Source organism: Trichoderma reesei (genome assembly GCF_000167675.1).
Source record: "Trichoderma reesei QM6a unplaced genomic scaffold TRIREscaffold_28, whole genome shotgun sequence".
Classification (NCBI taxonomy): Eukaryota; Fungi; Ascomycota; class Sordariomycetes; order Hypocreales; family Hypocreaceae; genus Trichoderma; species Trichoderma reesei.
This window is the reverse complement of record NW_006711175.1, coordinates 318922-335404: the sequence shown is the minus strand read 5'-3', so window position 1 is coordinate 335404 and position 16483 is coordinate 318922. Positions and strand designations below refer to the sequence as shown.

Genomic DNA, 16483 nt, shown 5'->3' with positions numbered 1-16483 from the left:
CTCTTATCGACACGTGATGCCGTTATCGATGCAACTTTCCGACAAAATTTCTGGATTGCGTCCAACTTGTGAGCGCTCTCGAGACGCTCTGCCGGCTTTCCCACCTTTGTTCGCCCATCTCCAACCGGCACCATGGCGATCCAGAAGAAGCACGGCAAAGGCCGTCTGGATAAGTGGTACAAGCTTGCCAAGGAGAAAGGATATCGTGCCCGTGCCGCCTTTAAGTTGATCCAGCTCAACAAGAAGTATGGGTTCCTGGAGAAGAGCAAGGTCCTGCTGGATCTTTGCGCTGCGCCTGGTGTAAGTCTTTGATTTTCTCATGTTTTGTTATACCAATGGGGATGGCAGCAGGAATGATCCACAGCAATGGACTACGTGGAAAGACAAGAGGCAGAAGAAGAAGAAGAAGAAGCAGAAGAAAAAAAGAGCTAACAATTGTCCAGTCATGGTGTCAAGTCGCCGCGGAGGTCATGCCGGTCAACAGTCTGATTGTTGGAGTCGACTTGGCGCCCATCAAGCCCATTCCTCGAGTCATCACCTTCCAGAGCGACATCACGACAGACAAGTGCCGCGCCACCATTCGACAGCACTTCAAGACATGGAAGGCGGATACGGTTCTGCACGATGGTGCTCCCAACGTCGGTACCGCCTGGGCCCAGGACTCCTTCAATCAAGCAGAGCTCGCGCTGCAATCATTGAAGCTCGCGACCGAGTTCCTTGCGGAAGGAGGCACGTTCGTGACCAAGGTCTTCCGATCCAAGGATTACAACCCCTTGCTGTGGGTATTGAACCAGCTCTTCACCAAGGTCGAAGCCACCAAGCCCCCGTCTTCTCGAAACGTCTCGGCCGAAATCTTCGTCGTTTGTCGAGGATACAAAGCGCCAAAGCACATTGACCCTCGCTTCCTGGACCCGAGATCAGTCTTTGCAGAGCTCGCGGGCGGCACCCCGAACAATGAAGCCAAGGTCTACAATCCCGAGGTGAAGAAGCGGAAGCGTGATGGTTACGAGGAAGGCGACTACATACAGTTCAAGGAGATTGCAGCAAGCGACTTCATCCAGACCAGTGATCCGATCGCAATTCTCGGATCCTACAATAAGCTTTCCTTTCACCAGTCACCCAACGGAGATATTGCGCTTGCCGCTCTTGACAAGCTGCCTGAGACAACTGCGGAGATACGAGAATGCTGCGCCGACTTGAAAGTTCTGGGTCGTAAAGAATTCAAACTTCTTCTGAAATGGCGGTTGAAGGTGCGAGACATCTTTGGCCTATCGCAGAAAAAGGCAGCAGCCCCAGAGGTTGCTGAGGAAGTGGCCGGAGTAGAATCAATGGACGAGGAGCTCCGGATACAAGAAGAGCTGCAGGCAATGAAGGACAACGAAAACGCCAAGAGGAAGCGCGAGAAGCGTAAAGAAAATGAGCAGAAGCGTCGGGAGATTATCAGGATGCAGCTGAACATGATGGCGCCGATGGACATTGGCATGGAGGAGTCTGGGCCTATGGGAGAAGGGGCCATGTTCTCCCTCAAGACCATTGATAAGTCAAATGGCATGAACCGCTTCTCTAGGGGCAAGATGATCACAGTACCAAACACGGAGACGAAAGCTGCTGAGGAGACGCTGGACGCTTCCGCAGAGGCAGCCGAGAGCGACAGCGAAGAAGACCTGCTGGAGACGGAGCTCGATGCCATGTACGAGCAATACAGGGAACGCAAACTGGAGGCAGACACCAAGTACCGGGCGAAAAAGGCAAGGAAGGAACACAAGGATGACGAGTGGGAGGGCCTTTCAGGGGGTGAAGACGCAGACAGCGACGCGAGCGAACTCAAGGAGGAGGACGACGACGACTCATCCGACGACGAAGATGAGGGTTTGCCTAAGAATGGATTATTGACGGATTTGGACGGCCAGGCGGGAGAGAGCCAGGACGGCTTGTCAAGAAAAGCGTCAGCCTTCTTCAGCCAAGATATCTTCAAGGAGATCACCGGGGGCTCTTTGCTTGGGGCCGAGGAGGAGGATCAAGAGACAGCTCCTGCAAACGGTACGAAGGCTCGCACATCAGAGCTGCCTGCACAAAAGACGATGCAGAAGTTGTCTTTGCAGGACGATGGAGTTGATTCGGAGGACGACCAAGAATTCGAGGTCGTCAGGGGCGAGGAGGAAGACGATTGGGAGGAAAAGGACAAGCGACGATCAGATGGAAGAATCGGTAAGCCCACTCACTATCACACCACCGCTCCCTTCAGAGAATATTGGCTAACCCGTTGACCTGAAACAGACATTGATATTGTCACGGCTGAAGCAATGACGCTTGCGCATCAGCTCGCCACGGGGCAGAAGACAAGCCACGATGCCATCGACGATGGCTTCAACAAACGTGCCTTCCGCGATAAGGATGGCCTGCCCGAATGGTTCCTGGATGACGAAGGCAAGCACGACAAGCCGCAGAAGCCCATCACCAAGGCGGCCGCCGCTGCGATCAAGGAGAAGCTGAGAGCCTTCAACGCCCGACCGATCAAGAAGGTGCGGGAGGCAAAGGCACGGAAGAAGTTCAAGACGGCCCAGAAGCTGGAGAAGCTGAAGAAGAAGTCGGACATGCTGGCCGCCGACGAAGGCATGACGGAGAAGGAGAAGGCCGAGAGCATACAGAAGCTGCTGAGCAAGGCCAAGAAGCAGAAGCCGCGACAGCCGGCCAAGCTCGTCGTCGCCAGGGGCTTGAACAAGGGTGTCAAGGGCCGGCCGAAGGGTGTCAAGGGACGGTACAGAATTGTCGATGCCAGGATGAAGAAGGAGTTGCGAGCGCAGAAGAGGATTCAGAAGAGGAAGAAGTAAGAGGGGAGCGCTATTTTGCCTTGTATATTGATTCCATCCATACCAGCAGAAGGAGGTTTATTTTCCTATTGGCCGTCTTTTGCTGCAGTAGACCTATCTGCAGTAGACCTAGACTGCTTCAAGGTTCCGAGTTCGCGAAGAAAAGAGGTCATGGGGTAGAGAGGCCCGCTGAAGTCCATGTCATACCTAATATAGAATGTTAGAGAGCGTTCAATGCTTGGGTCGCACCTTAGGCACGGGTGTTTCCTGGCATTTACCAATAGTTTATCGCGAGAACAAACCCTTCGCCGCCATCGGGGCATGACTGCTTGACCTTGTGATACCTTGAATGAGATGTCAGCCATAATGAACAAGCACAGCAGTTCCACAGCTCATAGTAGGGTTACATGGCCTCCTGCTTGCCTACTATGTAACAGCAGAGCAGACTCCCCTCAACTCATCGAGAGCGTGGCAACTCACCACATAGCAGGCAGGTAGAGCATATCCCCAGGCTCCAGCGTCACACGAAGCGGCCTCGCCAAAGCAGACAAGGGCGTAGCATTCCGCTCAGGCTCATCAGGATCCCACGTCGCCAGCGGCACCAAGGGGGAATCCGGATCAACAGCGAGCGCAAACCCTTCGCCCTGCCGGACGTACGTCGCCGGCAAGACAAGGTCCTCATTGACGCACGCGTGGAACAGCGGCGGCAGCAGCACAAAGTGCTTCCGGCCGACAATCTGCACAAAGATGTTTTCAAAGTTGTCCTTGTGCAGGGCCGTCGTGGACCGCGAGTTGCCGATCCAGAGGTTGATGGCGTCCGGCTCCTTGCCCAGCGCTATCCGGGCAAAAGGAATGTCCCTCTGGGCATCGGGATACAGCGGCAGATACTCATCCCGGAGATTGTCGTTCTCTTGAAGCAGAAGTCTACGTTAGCACATGTGGCCCCCCCCTCCTCCTGTCACAGACGCAATGGGGCTGTTTCGTTCTCACGGGTTTGAGCATATCTCACTTCAGAGTCGAGTGGGAACGCCGGGTCTGTTTCCTGCTGGATAATGTATGTGAAGAAGTCGTCAAACTGCTGTGTCTCTTCGTGGGGCTTTGAGATGACGGTTGCGTTATGCTCGGGAGAAAAGGTCGGCGCATCGGCGTTGCTGGCGGAATCGTTAGAGGTAGGTAGGAGGATATAGAGCACCAGAGGCAAGTGTATGATGCGGGCCAGAGAAGACTGAGCGGCGATAAGGGAAACCAGAAGAGCAAAGAGAACAAGGGATGCCTGCAGCTTCATCCTCACCCAAAAGGCGTAACCGCGACATTGACAGACTGCCCCTCGAGAGCCGTCCGCAGATATGCAGAATCCCATTTCTTGGTCGCTTTCCAAGTGGAGGCTCCTCCCCGGACTACAAACGGCGTGTTGCGAGCCACATAGCGCATGAATTCTAAAGGGCTGGGCTCTGCAAAGAGTTCTTCCACGGTCGAAGGGTTGAGCTCGTTGAAGGTGTTGAGGAGATTCTCGAGTGGCTGTTGAAGCTCTGGCATGGTCATCTCGCAAGTCAATGTCTGCTTGGCGTAAATCTGCTGAAAATGTGTGAGTATTCGGGAACGTGTGAAGGACAGGCGCTACATGCTCCGGACGGAGAAGCAGTCATGAGAGCTGGATGGCAAAGTATTGAGACGATGAGCTGATAGAGGTATCTCAGTGAACGGTGGTGCTCATGTTTAGCTCTCTCCACATTAGGTAATAAGCAGAGAAGGGGAGTCGTTCTCCAGTCCCTATACCAAATCCCGAATTTCAAATCTACTACCATCACGATCAAGTTCTACGATTATCAATTTCTGTTCTCTATTCTCATTACTAAACATTGTTCCTACACAGTAGCTTTCACTCTAGACTCAAGGAGCTAGATAGCTGGGTTGAGGTGCTAGATAGCCACTCCTGACTAGGCCAATGCCTCGCAGAGTCACTGCATGCACATAGAGATACACACACATGAACATTTCCAACGTGCCCTGATCATTCTTCTGGGCACACGGTATCCTTTTATTAAATGCCAAGGCTGGCATTGTTTGTGGAGTGATGCTACCTCGACTGAGCCCCTTTTCAAGCTCCATTGTCTCTCGTCAAACTAGCCACGCAAATGTCAGCCAATGTCTGTTGCGACAACACAAGGATCCATGACTTACTAGAGAACCTCAAACTGCTTGAAGCGCTCCAAGTGGGTGGCGCTGCGGCGATACGGCTCCAGAAGCCTCGTCACCTTGGACTGCCGACGGGGTGTCACCTTGCCAGCAAGACGCACGACCGTGTTGGAGCCCTGAAACTCGGGGTCAAACACCAGGAGATGGACATGGCCGCCCTTATGCTTCTCCAGGCCGACAATTGTGAGCGAATGATCTTTGGAGTTCTTCGTTAGCTAAGGTGACGACAAAGAAGACGCTGCAGGGAGAGGGCTGCCTACTGGGTCGCTGCAGATATATAGGCGGAAGCGAAGTGCATCGGACTTTGCGATCCATGCAGTCTACTGCGCCTTGTTGGAAATAACGCTCGACTGCACGCAACAAGCGGCCCGCGGCGTCGTCGTCGTCACTGTATGCCTTGAAGGCTTGCACAGAACACCTGTCTTGGTGTGAGACCAACGCAGCGGCATGGCGAAAAACACTGGCCAGTACTTACGGAAATCCCATGCTGGCAAAGAATGCTTGTGCCTGTGGAGAAAATGATGAGTACGAAAGTGTCTGAGAGTGGTGATCGGGATAGAGTGCAGAGGATCACACCTACCTCCGGTGTTCCTATATATTTCCGCGTGCCCTTGATGCCCCCGGTCTCTGCGCGGCCCCGAGCGTTGAAGCCGCGATCCCAGGCAGTTTCAATCAAGTCCTGTATCTGGAAGACGCTCGGTATGTCGCTTCCCAGCTGCTCCCACCCAGTCGCTCGGGTCCCAATGATATGTGAACAGAGATTCTGTATGTTGCGATAGCCGCAGAAAGCACCTAGACGAGGAGCAAAGAAGAAAGAAATAAGAACCTGTCCACTTCTTCTCACAATCCATGATTTCGCATGATAGGCTTCGAGGAATTACCTTCTCTTCGTAGCTTTGCCACATGTTGGACGCCTGGATGGCAAAGGTAGGCGTACTCCGTCCGCGTACTCATTTCAAGGAGCTGCTGCAGGACTGGTACGACGCCTGCGAGCCTTGTTACTCGGTTGCTTCACGAAGCAGATAGCTCAGGATGCCCTTACCACCAGCACGGAGTTCGCCTTTCGTCTCCAACAGCCTCACAAGCCATGCCGGCATTTCATCCTCGTGCGCATACTTTCCAAGCTCTACTATCTGATGCGCGCCGGTCTCGTTAGCTACACGTTGGAGACACGCATGGGGGAAGTGATGTAGGAAGACAAACACCGAGCCTTGACGGCACCTGCGTTCCCTGGTGAATGCCTGAATGGCGCGTGGAGGCATCTTGAAGCGATTCCTTAGCCCTGCTCCGTGCAGTTGCCGCCTTGTTGGCCCGTAACCCGCGCCCTGGCAGAAGGCGCTTCCATGTCTTGCTGATGACGAGGCGGCTGGTCCTGCTGGGAATCAGCGACGCCGGAAAAGACCGCCTGGATCGCGACGAGGAGCCTGTCCTCTGGCGGCCGATCGGTCCGTTGGCCCGGGGTCCATGCGCGGTGTCTGGTGGTCCTGATGCTGCCGAGATCTCGTCCGGTTCGCTAATCGCGGTGCGCCTGCGTGGGAGTCGATCGGGATCGTGGTCAGGCTGTGGCGTCATGATGGTGATGGACGAGCTCGCAGTAGCATGATCGATGCTTAGATGATGGCAAGTAGGTAAGCGTCCAAGGGCCAGCAAGGGCTGTGACTTGAAGCCGCGAACAGGGTAAGCCGCACCGGAAGAACAAAGAAGGACGAGACGCTCGCCCAGGCCAGGCTGGATCAAGGGAAGGGAGCGGATGGTTTCATCTCTGTCCGGGTCCGAGCAAGAGCCCAGACCGACAAGATGACAAGGTGAATTGACCTTGCAAGGTATGGAGACTGGGTTAGTAGGTAGGTATGAGATGGGCTCTTGAGTGGTTGGCGCAGCGACCTCGAAATGCGTAAGTACTAGTAGGTACGCAATATCAAGGTGGTGGATGACGCCTGTAAAGAGCTGCTAGCGATACCCAGTGCAAGTAGGTACCGGTACTTGCGGAGTAGGTTGACAGCCCCCTGACACGAACTTGCTACTGGTGCTTCCAAGCCAAGACGAGTGAAGCTCCGTCGTACCGGTACCTTCTGCGCACGCAAGTACTTGCCGATCTGATGATGCTAACAAATTCCATCACAAGAGCCTTCCTTCTTCCAGCTACTACAACGACATCAGAGGAACAACGTCAACAGCTTCATCAGCCAAACACTCAGCCCTATCTGAAAGATATTGAGCTCGCTCAAATTCAGCGCCATCGCCGCATCCTCCACGCACCAAAATGGCGTCTCCCATCCATTTCATCACTGGCAACGCCAACAAGCTGAGAGAGGTCAAGGCCATCCTGGAGCCCAAGATCGAGATCCAGAGCCAGTCGCTGGACCTCGAGGAGATCCAGGGAACTATCGAGGAGATTGCCAACTGGAAATGCCGCCGAGCCGCCGACCTGGTACGGCCATCCCTCTCCCGACTGCTGATAGACTGCGGCTGACATGTCTCCCTTGAATGGAGGTCAATGGCCCGGTGCTTGTCGAGGACACAGCTCTCTGCTTTAATGCTCTCCAGGGCCTACCAGGGCCTTACATGTAAGGCCCTCCCTGCCACGCTTGCTATGTACTCTGTACACAACCATGCCTTGATGGATGGAGTATAGAAGCAAATTCGCCGTGCTTGATGTTGACATTCTTACAGCAAGTGGTTCCTGGACAAGACTGGCCACCAAGGGCTCAACAACCTCCTTGCGGCATACGAGGATAAATCGGCAGAGGCCGTGTGTACGTTTGCATACTCGCCAGGCCCTGGGCAGGACCCCATCATCTTCCAAGGTCGAACGCCTGTAAGTCTCCGTCCATCTCGGCATCCGACACTGTTCAGCATCCTAGCTGGGTTTATGCCGTTCGTACATTAACATCGGGTGTGCTATTGCAAGGGTCGGATCGTGCCTGCAAGAGGCCCTTCGAACTTTGGTGAGAAGAGATGCACGATCCCCCATCAAATAGCGGATACTAACAAAGCGATGACCAGGATGGGACCCGGTTTTTGAGTACGAAGGGAAGACGTAGGTTTCACCCTGCTCCAGATTCACCATTTACCCATGACAGCTCTAATGCTATTTGACACCAGATACGCCGAGATGGAATCTGCCGAGAAGAATCAGATATCACACCGTGCTCGCGCCCTCAAGAAGCTCCAGACATGGTTCGAGAGCCAGCACGGACCCTCGTCATGAGCAACTTCACGATCTATGTAGATGAGGACTGTTGACACCGAATATTATATGCAAAGGCGACTCTACGAATAACCATCGACTAGCTCTCTTCTTTGGGGTGTGATATACCTTCTGAGCTCTGCGATTCGAGCCTCCATCAATCTCCCGGAAACCGCCCAGGCACAAACAATGTAGCTCTTGTGCAGCATAACAACAACAGCAGCAGCAAACATGCTGGGATCAGGGGTATCTGGAGCGTGTCAATGAAATCAAAAAGTCATGCTAGCGAGGGCACGCACAACTTCACCGAAAGCCTCTGGAACCGGGTGCTTGTGCCACACACCCTGCATCTACAGTACAGAACCTATACCTCGTCCATCGTACAAAGGTCCCCCAATCGGCCATGTCGCACAGGCTCTCTCAACTACCAATTTGGCTGTGACGGAAGGGGCTGAGCGGCGCCAAATGCAGGGATGGCGGCCCAGGGACAATGACCGGCAATCTGGCAAAGAGCCGGCAGATGTCGCCCTTCTTCTTCTTCGCCCTGCCGCCGTCGGCCTTGTGGGGAGTCTTTTCAGCTCGGAAGGTTCACGCCCCCCTGTCTTTGCTTGGCTCATCTCATCAATCGGACGACAGGGGTCCAGCCCCAGGACCAGCATCTCGAGTAAAACAAATCGATGGCCAACGGCGTATCGAGCCACCAACATCAGATGGCCCCGACTAGCTGATCGTGGGAATTGCCACTAGGCCTCACCATCGAAATGTCTTGGATTTATCACGAGCGGCGCTGCGGCCTCAGCTCTCCCGACCCGACCTCGCTCCCTCTCCTGCCTTTCTGCCTCCCGCAAAATGAGACATTCGCGGACCAGGATCCGATGCCCACTGCTCGCTCCAGAGCCCGTGTCGTGTGTGATTGACCTATGCTATCAAGACGCTTCCCTGGCTCCGTCATCCGCCGACCATGGTGGTGACATCTCCTCTGCCCAGCCTGACCCTGACCCTGCTGCTGAGCCTTGCTGGGCTTGCCCTCCGAATGGACGACCAACTCTCCACTTCCAGCTCCGTTAACGCCTTTGACTTGCGCGCTCCTCCACTAGTTGGCCAGGCATCCTCATCTCTCTGCGTCCTCTCCCTCTCTGCATCGACCTCGAGCTCCACATCTGTTTAACACCATCGTGATACACAAAAGACTTTCATCGTCACATGTGTCGGTATTGTATTGCGCACATGATGCATTACCATCTGTTGCTCCGGGGGGGAGGCCCTGCTCTCACTCACTCGCTCAGTATCTGATACGCCCCAAGCTCCGATTCTCCCTGTGCCCGGAACGATATAAACCCCGGCGAATAGACCATCTGAACCGTCCTCTCTCCTCAAACACTGCGTGAACAAGAGGAAACAAAGGGCATATAGCAATTCAAGGGACATTCCTTCAACAAATCCGAGATCTACCCAGCGCAACCCTTCGTCTACCAGAGAACCAAGGACGCCTGCGCCTTCTTCTTTTTGCGTATCTTTCCAAGAAGGCATCGTTGGTGACGTGACCTTGTCGCTGTTGTTTGCTCTGTCGCTCACCGTTCTTGTGCTGCAGTTGGATTGCAAAAGCGCAAAGGTGCGTGGATGGACCCCCTTGATCGGAATCGCCTCCCGCGGATCGATCATCAGAGGACGTCGGCTGCCCCCGCGAGTGCCTCTCTGCATCTTGGAGGCCTACGAGTACTCAGTGTGCGGCCCCATCATCTTTTGGCTCTCAGAGACTTCGATTTCGGCTGCCTTGTATGAAGCATTATACTCCATTACTTTGAAAGCGAGTTGTCCTCGCTCCGCATAGGTTCTGTGCCTGTGACAGACATTTGCATTTGTCTTGACGGCTGCTCTACTCCAACCCTTCGCATACCGCCATGGCGTTCTATCATGTAAGTGTATCTAGCTTCTGAGCATTCCTTTCTGCCCCGATTCGAATGCTGGCCACCGTTCACCAATATTTCGTGACTCATGAACGCGAAGCTCACGGCATTTATACAATCTGGCCAGCCCTTCCAAGAGGCACAGTTTGATCTCTTCGACTGGTACCCCAAGTACCGATCCTGTCTTGACTTCTTCCTCGAACGCGGCCAGCACACAACCGCCGTTCAGGCCGTTGCCGCCATCATCAACATCAGGCTCCCCTTCCAGCACGCCCCAGGCTTGCCGCGGCATTCCGCAACCTCGGGCTCGACTGCACCCACGGGCCCGCCATTCCCAGGCAACGCCGACGCCTCGATATCCCTTGTCCCCTACGTCCGTCGCCTCGTTGCGACCGGGTTCGACACCATCGCCATCCTCCACGGCTTCTTCGGCGACGGCTGGGACGCCGGTGTCGGCCCTATTCACGACAACGAGCGGAGGAACTACCTTTTCGCGGCCAAGAGCGAGACCTGGCTGCGAGTCAAGGCCAGCTACGACCTGGAGGACGGCCAGATGGTGCCCTTTTTGCGCCCGCTGCAGGCCGTCACCGAGAAGGAGATTCAGGCCGCGGAGGCGAGCTGGAGTGAATGGCTGGCCATGCAGGACTGGATGCTGGGACCTCGTGCACCGTCTGACGGCCATTCTCAGATGCCGCAGGGCCATTGAAGCCTCAGGAGGGGGAAGGGGTGGAGTGGGCATGTCTCTCGCTAGGAGCCACGGCTGTCCTGAACAATTGGAGTGAGAAGGGGACTGGAAGTGTTGATTGAGATGGGAACGGGCGCCGGTGTCCCCGCTGGATGTGGTATGGGGATCATCGTGGTTCACTGGAGATGAACCAGCACTTTTGTATGTTTCTCTGATACAACCAGCGAACGATAACTATAATACTACTGCTTCTTTGCCTATCCACCCTCCTTTGTGGAAATAATCTTAAGAATGAAGCTTGCAAGTACTATGTATGATATGCCCTTTTCTTTCTGACTTGATGCGACATCTCATCGTCAAGGGGGGAAGAGATACGAGGAGAATAGATGGCACAAGACAACGGAGCGAAGCCTGGGATTCACAACATCGTCGATCATCTCATACACATCACTACCTACTACCCCCTACCTCCTAACTAGACCAGCAGCCTTCATTCGCGTCTGCAAAGCAAACAAATCGATCCCTCCCAAAGCCAATACTATAAAAACTCCATGCCAGATCTGTGCTGCTGCTCCCTGCCAGACAAGAGGCCACGCGCAATAAGGTAAAAACCCGCGCTCACCATCCTCTTTTCTTACACATTGATCATTTGCACCCCAATCCTCTCCCTCATTCTCTCGCTCTTTGTTCTTCCTTTTTTTCTTCTTTTCTTTTTGTGTGTGTGTGTGTGCCCTGTTTCATTTCGTGCAGCGCCTCTTTTGAAATGGAATTGTCCTTTTTCCCCCTTTCAACGCCACCATTAGCTGTTGATCCAAGGTTTTACCTAGTTTTCACCCGCCCTTTGACGCCACCCCTCTCCCATAAGAAAGAAGGAAAAGAAAAACAAGCAAAAAGAACAACAACAATAAAGAGCCCAGTTCTTGTACTGAAATTTGCATTATATATCACATGGTTGTTGAAGTGTGATGGCCCGTAGTACGGCAGGTATGAGAGGGAGGGTGGAAGTGAGAAATTAATGAATGGCAAGAGAGCAAGATACATCTGCACTGAGCGGTTCAGTCAACAGTATGACAAAATTTCTGGTGAATTGTTCGCTCTCAGCCCCAACAGCTTGGTCAAAGCCAAGGTCAACGTCGCGAGTCGTCTTGAATTCATTATTGTTGCCGACAAGATAGCATCTCGAGAGGAAAAAAAAGGGGCGGGATATTAGTTGAGGAACCCCTTGCAAGCGGCCGTGCCGCACAAACAGGGGATCCGGTCTAAGCTGCCAATCTCCCGCTCGAATTTGTAGTCATACGTAAGTTCCTCGTCTGCAAAGGGATCAATGAGTTAGCACAACTGTAGACAAAAGCATTGATGGATAGATATGGGGGTGCTGGAGAGATCACACTCACTCATAGCAATGTCGCGCAGAGCATAAATGACGATTCGCTTGCTGCCCTCGACCTTGATGATCTTGGCAGTGCAGTTGGGCATGCAGCTGTGGTTGATGAATCGCGCAATGCCTCCCTTTTTCGTCGCGTCAATGACCGTATTGTCATCGATGCGGAACAGATAACTGCTGCCGATGCCGCTCTTGAGGTAGCGATTCTCCCGAATCTCGGCAATCTGCTGCCGGACCTCCTCGCCAACATACTCGATGATCATGTCATCCTTGTTGATGTTTTCCATGGCGTACAAGCCCCAGTTGTGGATGGCCGAGCGAGCAAACTTGACGGGCTTCTTCCGCTTCTTGAGTTGGTTGAACTTGAAGACGTCCGAGTCTTGCCCAAGCGTCTTCTTCTGGTCGTTGAGATCTGCGACATACCGTCGGTTGGTGGCGCGGTTCGCCCGAGAGTTGCCCTTGGCGATGAGCTTTTCGGCGGCCAGCTTGGCGGCTTCGTTGGCGGCAATCGTAGCATCTCTGCCCGTCTTCTTGGAATTTGCCTCCCGCTCCTCCCTGGCCTTCTGGACCTTGATATGGTGCGGCAGATACTTTGACTTCTCCGAGTTGAGGATCTTCTTGGCCCCTTCCGTTCGCGCGCAGCCACTCGGGTTCGGCACATAGTAGCCTTCAATGCGAACCGGGCCGCCACGAGCACCGTCAGACGCGTTGAGTTCCCGGACGCGATTCCGCTTCCACAGCCACAGCTCCGGGTTGCCAATCTCCTCGATCTGAAACTTCTTGAGCAGTCGGCTGAGATCCGGAACGTCGTTGGGGCCGAGGGACAGAGCTGCCAACGAGGCAATGTCGGGCTTGAATCCGTCGGGGAGTGCTGCCGCCGCGGTCATGGGCTTAGTCGCGAAGAGTTTTTCGTCATATCGGTCGACTACAACCTCGGGCACCGGTACGGCTTCGCTCGTGGGTTTCGTCTCGTCCGCTTCCGAAAGCTGTGTCTCTGCCTCTACCTCTGCCTCTGACTGCTTGCTCAACGCCTCTTGTTCCAGAAGCAGTTGCTTTTTGGTTTTGCGCTTAGCTTTAGCCGGCTTTGACTTTTGCGTGATTTCGAGCTGCGACAATTGTCCTTCGGGGCCGGCGGTGGACTCTTCCCGCTCTGCAGTCACATCTAGCTCCATGCCAGCATCGTCGGACTCATCGGCCACCTTGAATTCATCATCGATCTGGTCAATCTTGACGCCAAACAGCTCCTCGTCAGACTTCTTCTGTCGTTTGAAGGCCTTCTCCACCGAGAGGTCGAGCTTTCGCTTCTTAGCAATCGAGGTGTCAATGGCGAGGCTGGCCTCTGTCATGGAGTCGTCTTCGCCCGGACCCCACGAGGTGAAGTCGTCCTTGGACGCCTCGTCATCAGTGCTCATGCGGCTGCGAGCGCGCGACTCCGGCTGGCGAGCACCTCGGGATGCCAATACTCTTGCGTCTGTTTCGTCATCAGACTCGAAATCGCTGTCGAGACTCTTGAGGCGATGGTGCAAGGATCGGAATGCTGTACGTGTTGCCGAAGCGCGTTTCCGCGCAAATGGATCGACAAAGGTGCTCCGAGGAGCCAGGCCTTTCGTTTTGCTTTTACGAATCCTCGGCAGAGCCTTGGGCTCTAGACGGCCGGTCCGGCGCTCGATCGGGTCTGCTCGGGAGTTGGGAGTTCCTAGCCTGGGGCTGGTGCTACCGCTTTCGAAGCCATCTTCTTCGACCTCTACAGGGTCAATGTTGAGCTTCCGTCGCTTGGCGACATGATTGGCTGGATTCAGGAATTCGACCAGCGCGGGCACCGCAACGTGGGTGTGAATGTGCCTGATGAGATGCTCCGTCATTTCGCGGCGAACCACCTCCACGGCTTCAATGACGGGGTCAAAGTTCTTGGCCCTCTGCCTCTTTTCCTCCTCGAGGTCAGCCTCATCTTCCCGGCGCTTCCTCTCCAGCTCCGCCTTCTCCGCCCGATAGTCCTTCCTAGGTGCTCGCTCGGGGCTGGGGCTGCGTTTTGCTGCAGATTCGACGTGGGATGAGCGTGGGAGGCAGAGCTGCATAGCCATATTGTAGTTGAAGAATTCGGTGTGATTAACAGCCCGAAAGCAACGTTCGGCTTCGCTTCGCCCGGTATACGAGTTTCGGAAGACGATGTAGAACCCAGTCTTGTCGAGGCGGATGTCGTCAAATCCATAATTCTTCAGTCGCTTCTTCATGTGGGGTATGATGCTTGGGAGGGGTGGGACGCTTTCACAGCCGACAAAGATGTATGGCTCATTGGTCAATTGAGAGCTGATGACCTGGGACTCGAGGGTGCCCTGAGGGGGGCGCGCTTGGTGTGCCGCAGTTGGAGGAGGAGGCGGCGGCGGCGCTTGTGCCTGTGCCTGTGCCTGTGCCTGCGCCTGCGCCTGCGACAGCGCTGGAGAGTGAATCGCGTTTGGCGGGTGAGGTCTTTGGGGCGCCAGACCCTTGGGTGCGGTTGGCGGTGGCCTGAAGAAGCCGGGCGCGGTGGCGGACCTGGGCCCGGTAGGAGGGGCCTTTGTCCGTGCCGACTCGTTGGCCAGCTTCTCCCTCTCCCGCTTGAGGACTTCTTCCAGCATGCGCCGGCTCTTGCGACCTTCGGGGTCGTATTCCACCTTGACGACGTCGGCGTCGACCTTGATGCCTCGAGTGCGAACGGCGCGTCGCGCGGCGTCAATGGCGGACACCCGCGGACGGTCCGGGCGCTTCGAGTCGCGGTATCGAATAGTTGCAAAGCCGAGGTAGCTGCCCGTATCAGGGTGCATCTTGTTGCTGCTCTCTGCAATCTCACCAAAGGCGGCGAAAATGGCAATCACCTTGTTGAACGACACCAGAGGGTTGTACTTGGTCACCAGGACCTGCGTTGGAGGGCCGGGGCCGATGGAGGTTTTCGGATCATAGGGATACGGCTTGAGATTCTCGGGAGCATGGCGCAGACGAGCCTTGGGCAGGTAGTAATCCGTGTTGATATAACCCAGCCTATCTCCCGCCTTTGCCAGGCGCGGATCCGCAGGGGGGGCGTCATCTTCCTGTTCCAACGATTAGCCATCAGCGCTCCAAAACAAGTGACGCCCCCCCTGGCAGCAGAGGAAATGTATTTATGTATGTGTGTATACGTGTACGTACCAAGCCAAACTCCTTGTAGACTGGTTTCGCGGACTTGTTGACAACCTTTTTGCGGAGTCGATCGAGGAGCGGGTCATGTATGCATTTGATGCCTTTGATCGAGGGCAAAGGATCTCGAGCAGGGATGCGTTCCGTCGACGGGGTCCTGTCCTGCGACGGGGGGTGGCCGGCGGATGCGGCAGTCTCCGACTGGGGGCCCAGAGCCCGGTCGACGATGGCGGGCGTAGGCATGCTTGATTTCGCAGGCGCGTGAAGGGAGGAGGGCGAGTCTGTGGAGGCGAAGGGGGTCGCGCTCATGGATGGTCCGGAGGACGCGGCTGTCGCAGCTGGCAAGGCAGAGCCGCTGAAGACGGAAGAAGCAGAGCTGGCATGGGAGCTGGTTGAGGCCACGCTCGGCATATCGCCCGGCGACGAGCCGTTGTCGTCGGCGGGCGGCTGGGTGGGATCTGGGGCTCCTGCTGATGCTGATGAGGAGGTGAACAAGGAAGAGGCCGCAGGGTTTTGGCAGCGCGGAGCGGGATCATTCGCATCGATGGCATCTGTCCCGACGGCTGGTTCCTGCGGCCGCCTCAGCCGGTCTCGGTCGGCACGTCCCTGGACCTCTGTTTTGAGCTTGGGGGCGTTGGGGAAGAACTGCGCGAAGCTCACGCCGGGCGGCGGGCGAGTCATCGTGTCGACGAGCTCCTGCTATCTCGAGAGCCGCGGCGTGCTCATGATACCTCGCTCAGGGTCTGGTCAGGCTTGCCATGCATCCCTTCCGCCGAGGCTGGGCAGGCGGGCTTCTCTTCTGTGGTACGCGCTAGGGCGCCCACGCGACCTGAGGAAGCAGAGGAGCGCTGCAAAATTGAGGCGCTGGATGGGCGAGCGTGCGCCGAGTCGCAGGGCGGGCAGGCGTGGCAAAAGGCCGGGCTGGTGGGAGAGGCGCCGTTGGCGACCGCGGCGCAATGGTTGACGAGCGCGAGGATGCGAGGCTGAGCTGGTGATGCGGCGAGAGAAATGCCGTGGCCACGAGCGAGGTTGAGCGTTTCCGGCCTTGAAAAGGGACGGGATTGCTCTGGGGATGCTCTTTTCGGCGTAGTCAGCAAGGTGGGTTGTCTGGCCTCGCGGGGCGAGGAGCTACGATGTTCCGGTGCTAGGCACTACTGTAAG

At 55.5% G+C, this 16483-nt stretch overlaps 6 protein-coding genes across 6 annotated transcripts; 3 read left to right on the top strand and 3 right to left on the bottom strand.

Annotated features, from left to right (window-relative positions):
• Positions 1–132: 132 nt before the first annotated feature.
• TRIREDRAFT_23327 (uncharacterized protein) lies at positions 133–2831 on the top strand (the record flags this gene model as incomplete). Its single annotated transcript, XM_006968994.1, has 3 exons — positions 133–300; positions 444–2208; positions 2278–2831. The coding sequence occupies 3 exons, from the start codon at positions 133–135 to the stop codon at positions 2829–2831; spliced, it is 2487 nt and encodes an 828-aa protein (XP_006969056.1).
• Positions 2832–3084: 253 nt separating this feature from the next.
• TRIREDRAFT_69362 (uncharacterized protein) lies at positions 3085–4346 on the bottom strand (the record flags this gene model as incomplete). The annotated part of the gene is made up of 4 exons (XM_006969052.1): positions 3085–3154; positions 3291–3720; positions 3801–3961; positions 4102–4346. 4 exons carry the CDS (start codon positions 4344–4346, stop codon positions 3085–3087), a joined length of 906 nt encoding a protein of 301 aa, XP_006969114.1.
• A 644-nt stretch (positions 4347–4990) lies between these two features.
• On the bottom strand, positions 4991–6268 carry TRIREDRAFT_69267 (uncharacterized protein; the record flags this gene model as incomplete). The annotated part of the gene is made up of 6 exons (XM_006969051.1): positions 4991–5202; positions 5267–5424; positions 5482–5513; positions 5587–5798; positions 5888–5992; positions 6049–6268. The coding sequence occupies 6 exons, from the start codon at positions 6266–6268 to the stop codon at positions 4991–4993; spliced, it is 939 nt and encodes a 312-aa protein (XP_006969113.1).
• A 987-nt stretch (positions 6269–7255) lies between these two features.
• TRIREDRAFT_81930 (uncharacterized protein) lies at positions 7256–8217 on the top strand (the record flags this gene model as incomplete). The annotated part of the gene is made up of 6 exons (XM_006969097.1): positions 7256–7437; positions 7500–7573; positions 7680–7824; positions 7918–7954; positions 8013–8046; positions 8112–8217. Exons 1-6 carry the CDS (start codon positions 7270–7272, stop codon positions 8215–8217), a joined length of 564 nt encoding a protein of 187 aa, XP_006969159.1. The 5' UTR covers positions 7256–7269.
• A 1974-nt stretch (positions 8218–10191) lies between these two features.
• On the top strand, positions 10192–10809 carry TRIREDRAFT_69303 (uncharacterized protein; the record flags this gene model as incomplete). The annotated part of the gene is made up of 1 exon (XM_006969096.1): positions 10192–10809. The coding sequence occupies one exon, from the start codon at positions 10192–10194 to the stop codon at positions 10807–10809; it is 618 nt and encodes a 205-aa protein (XP_006969158.1).
• Positions 10810–11994: 1185 nt separating this feature from the next.
• On the bottom strand, positions 11995–16003 carry TRIREDRAFT_81925 (uncharacterized protein; the record flags this gene model as incomplete). Its single annotated transcript, XM_006969050.1, has 4 exons — positions 11995–12098; positions 12183–14479; positions 14603–15233; positions 15325–16003. 4 exons carry the CDS (start codon positions 16001–16003, stop codon positions 11995–11997), a joined length of 3711 nt encoding a protein of 1236 aa, XP_006969112.1.
• Between the last annotated feature and the right edge of the window lie 480 nt (positions 16004–16483).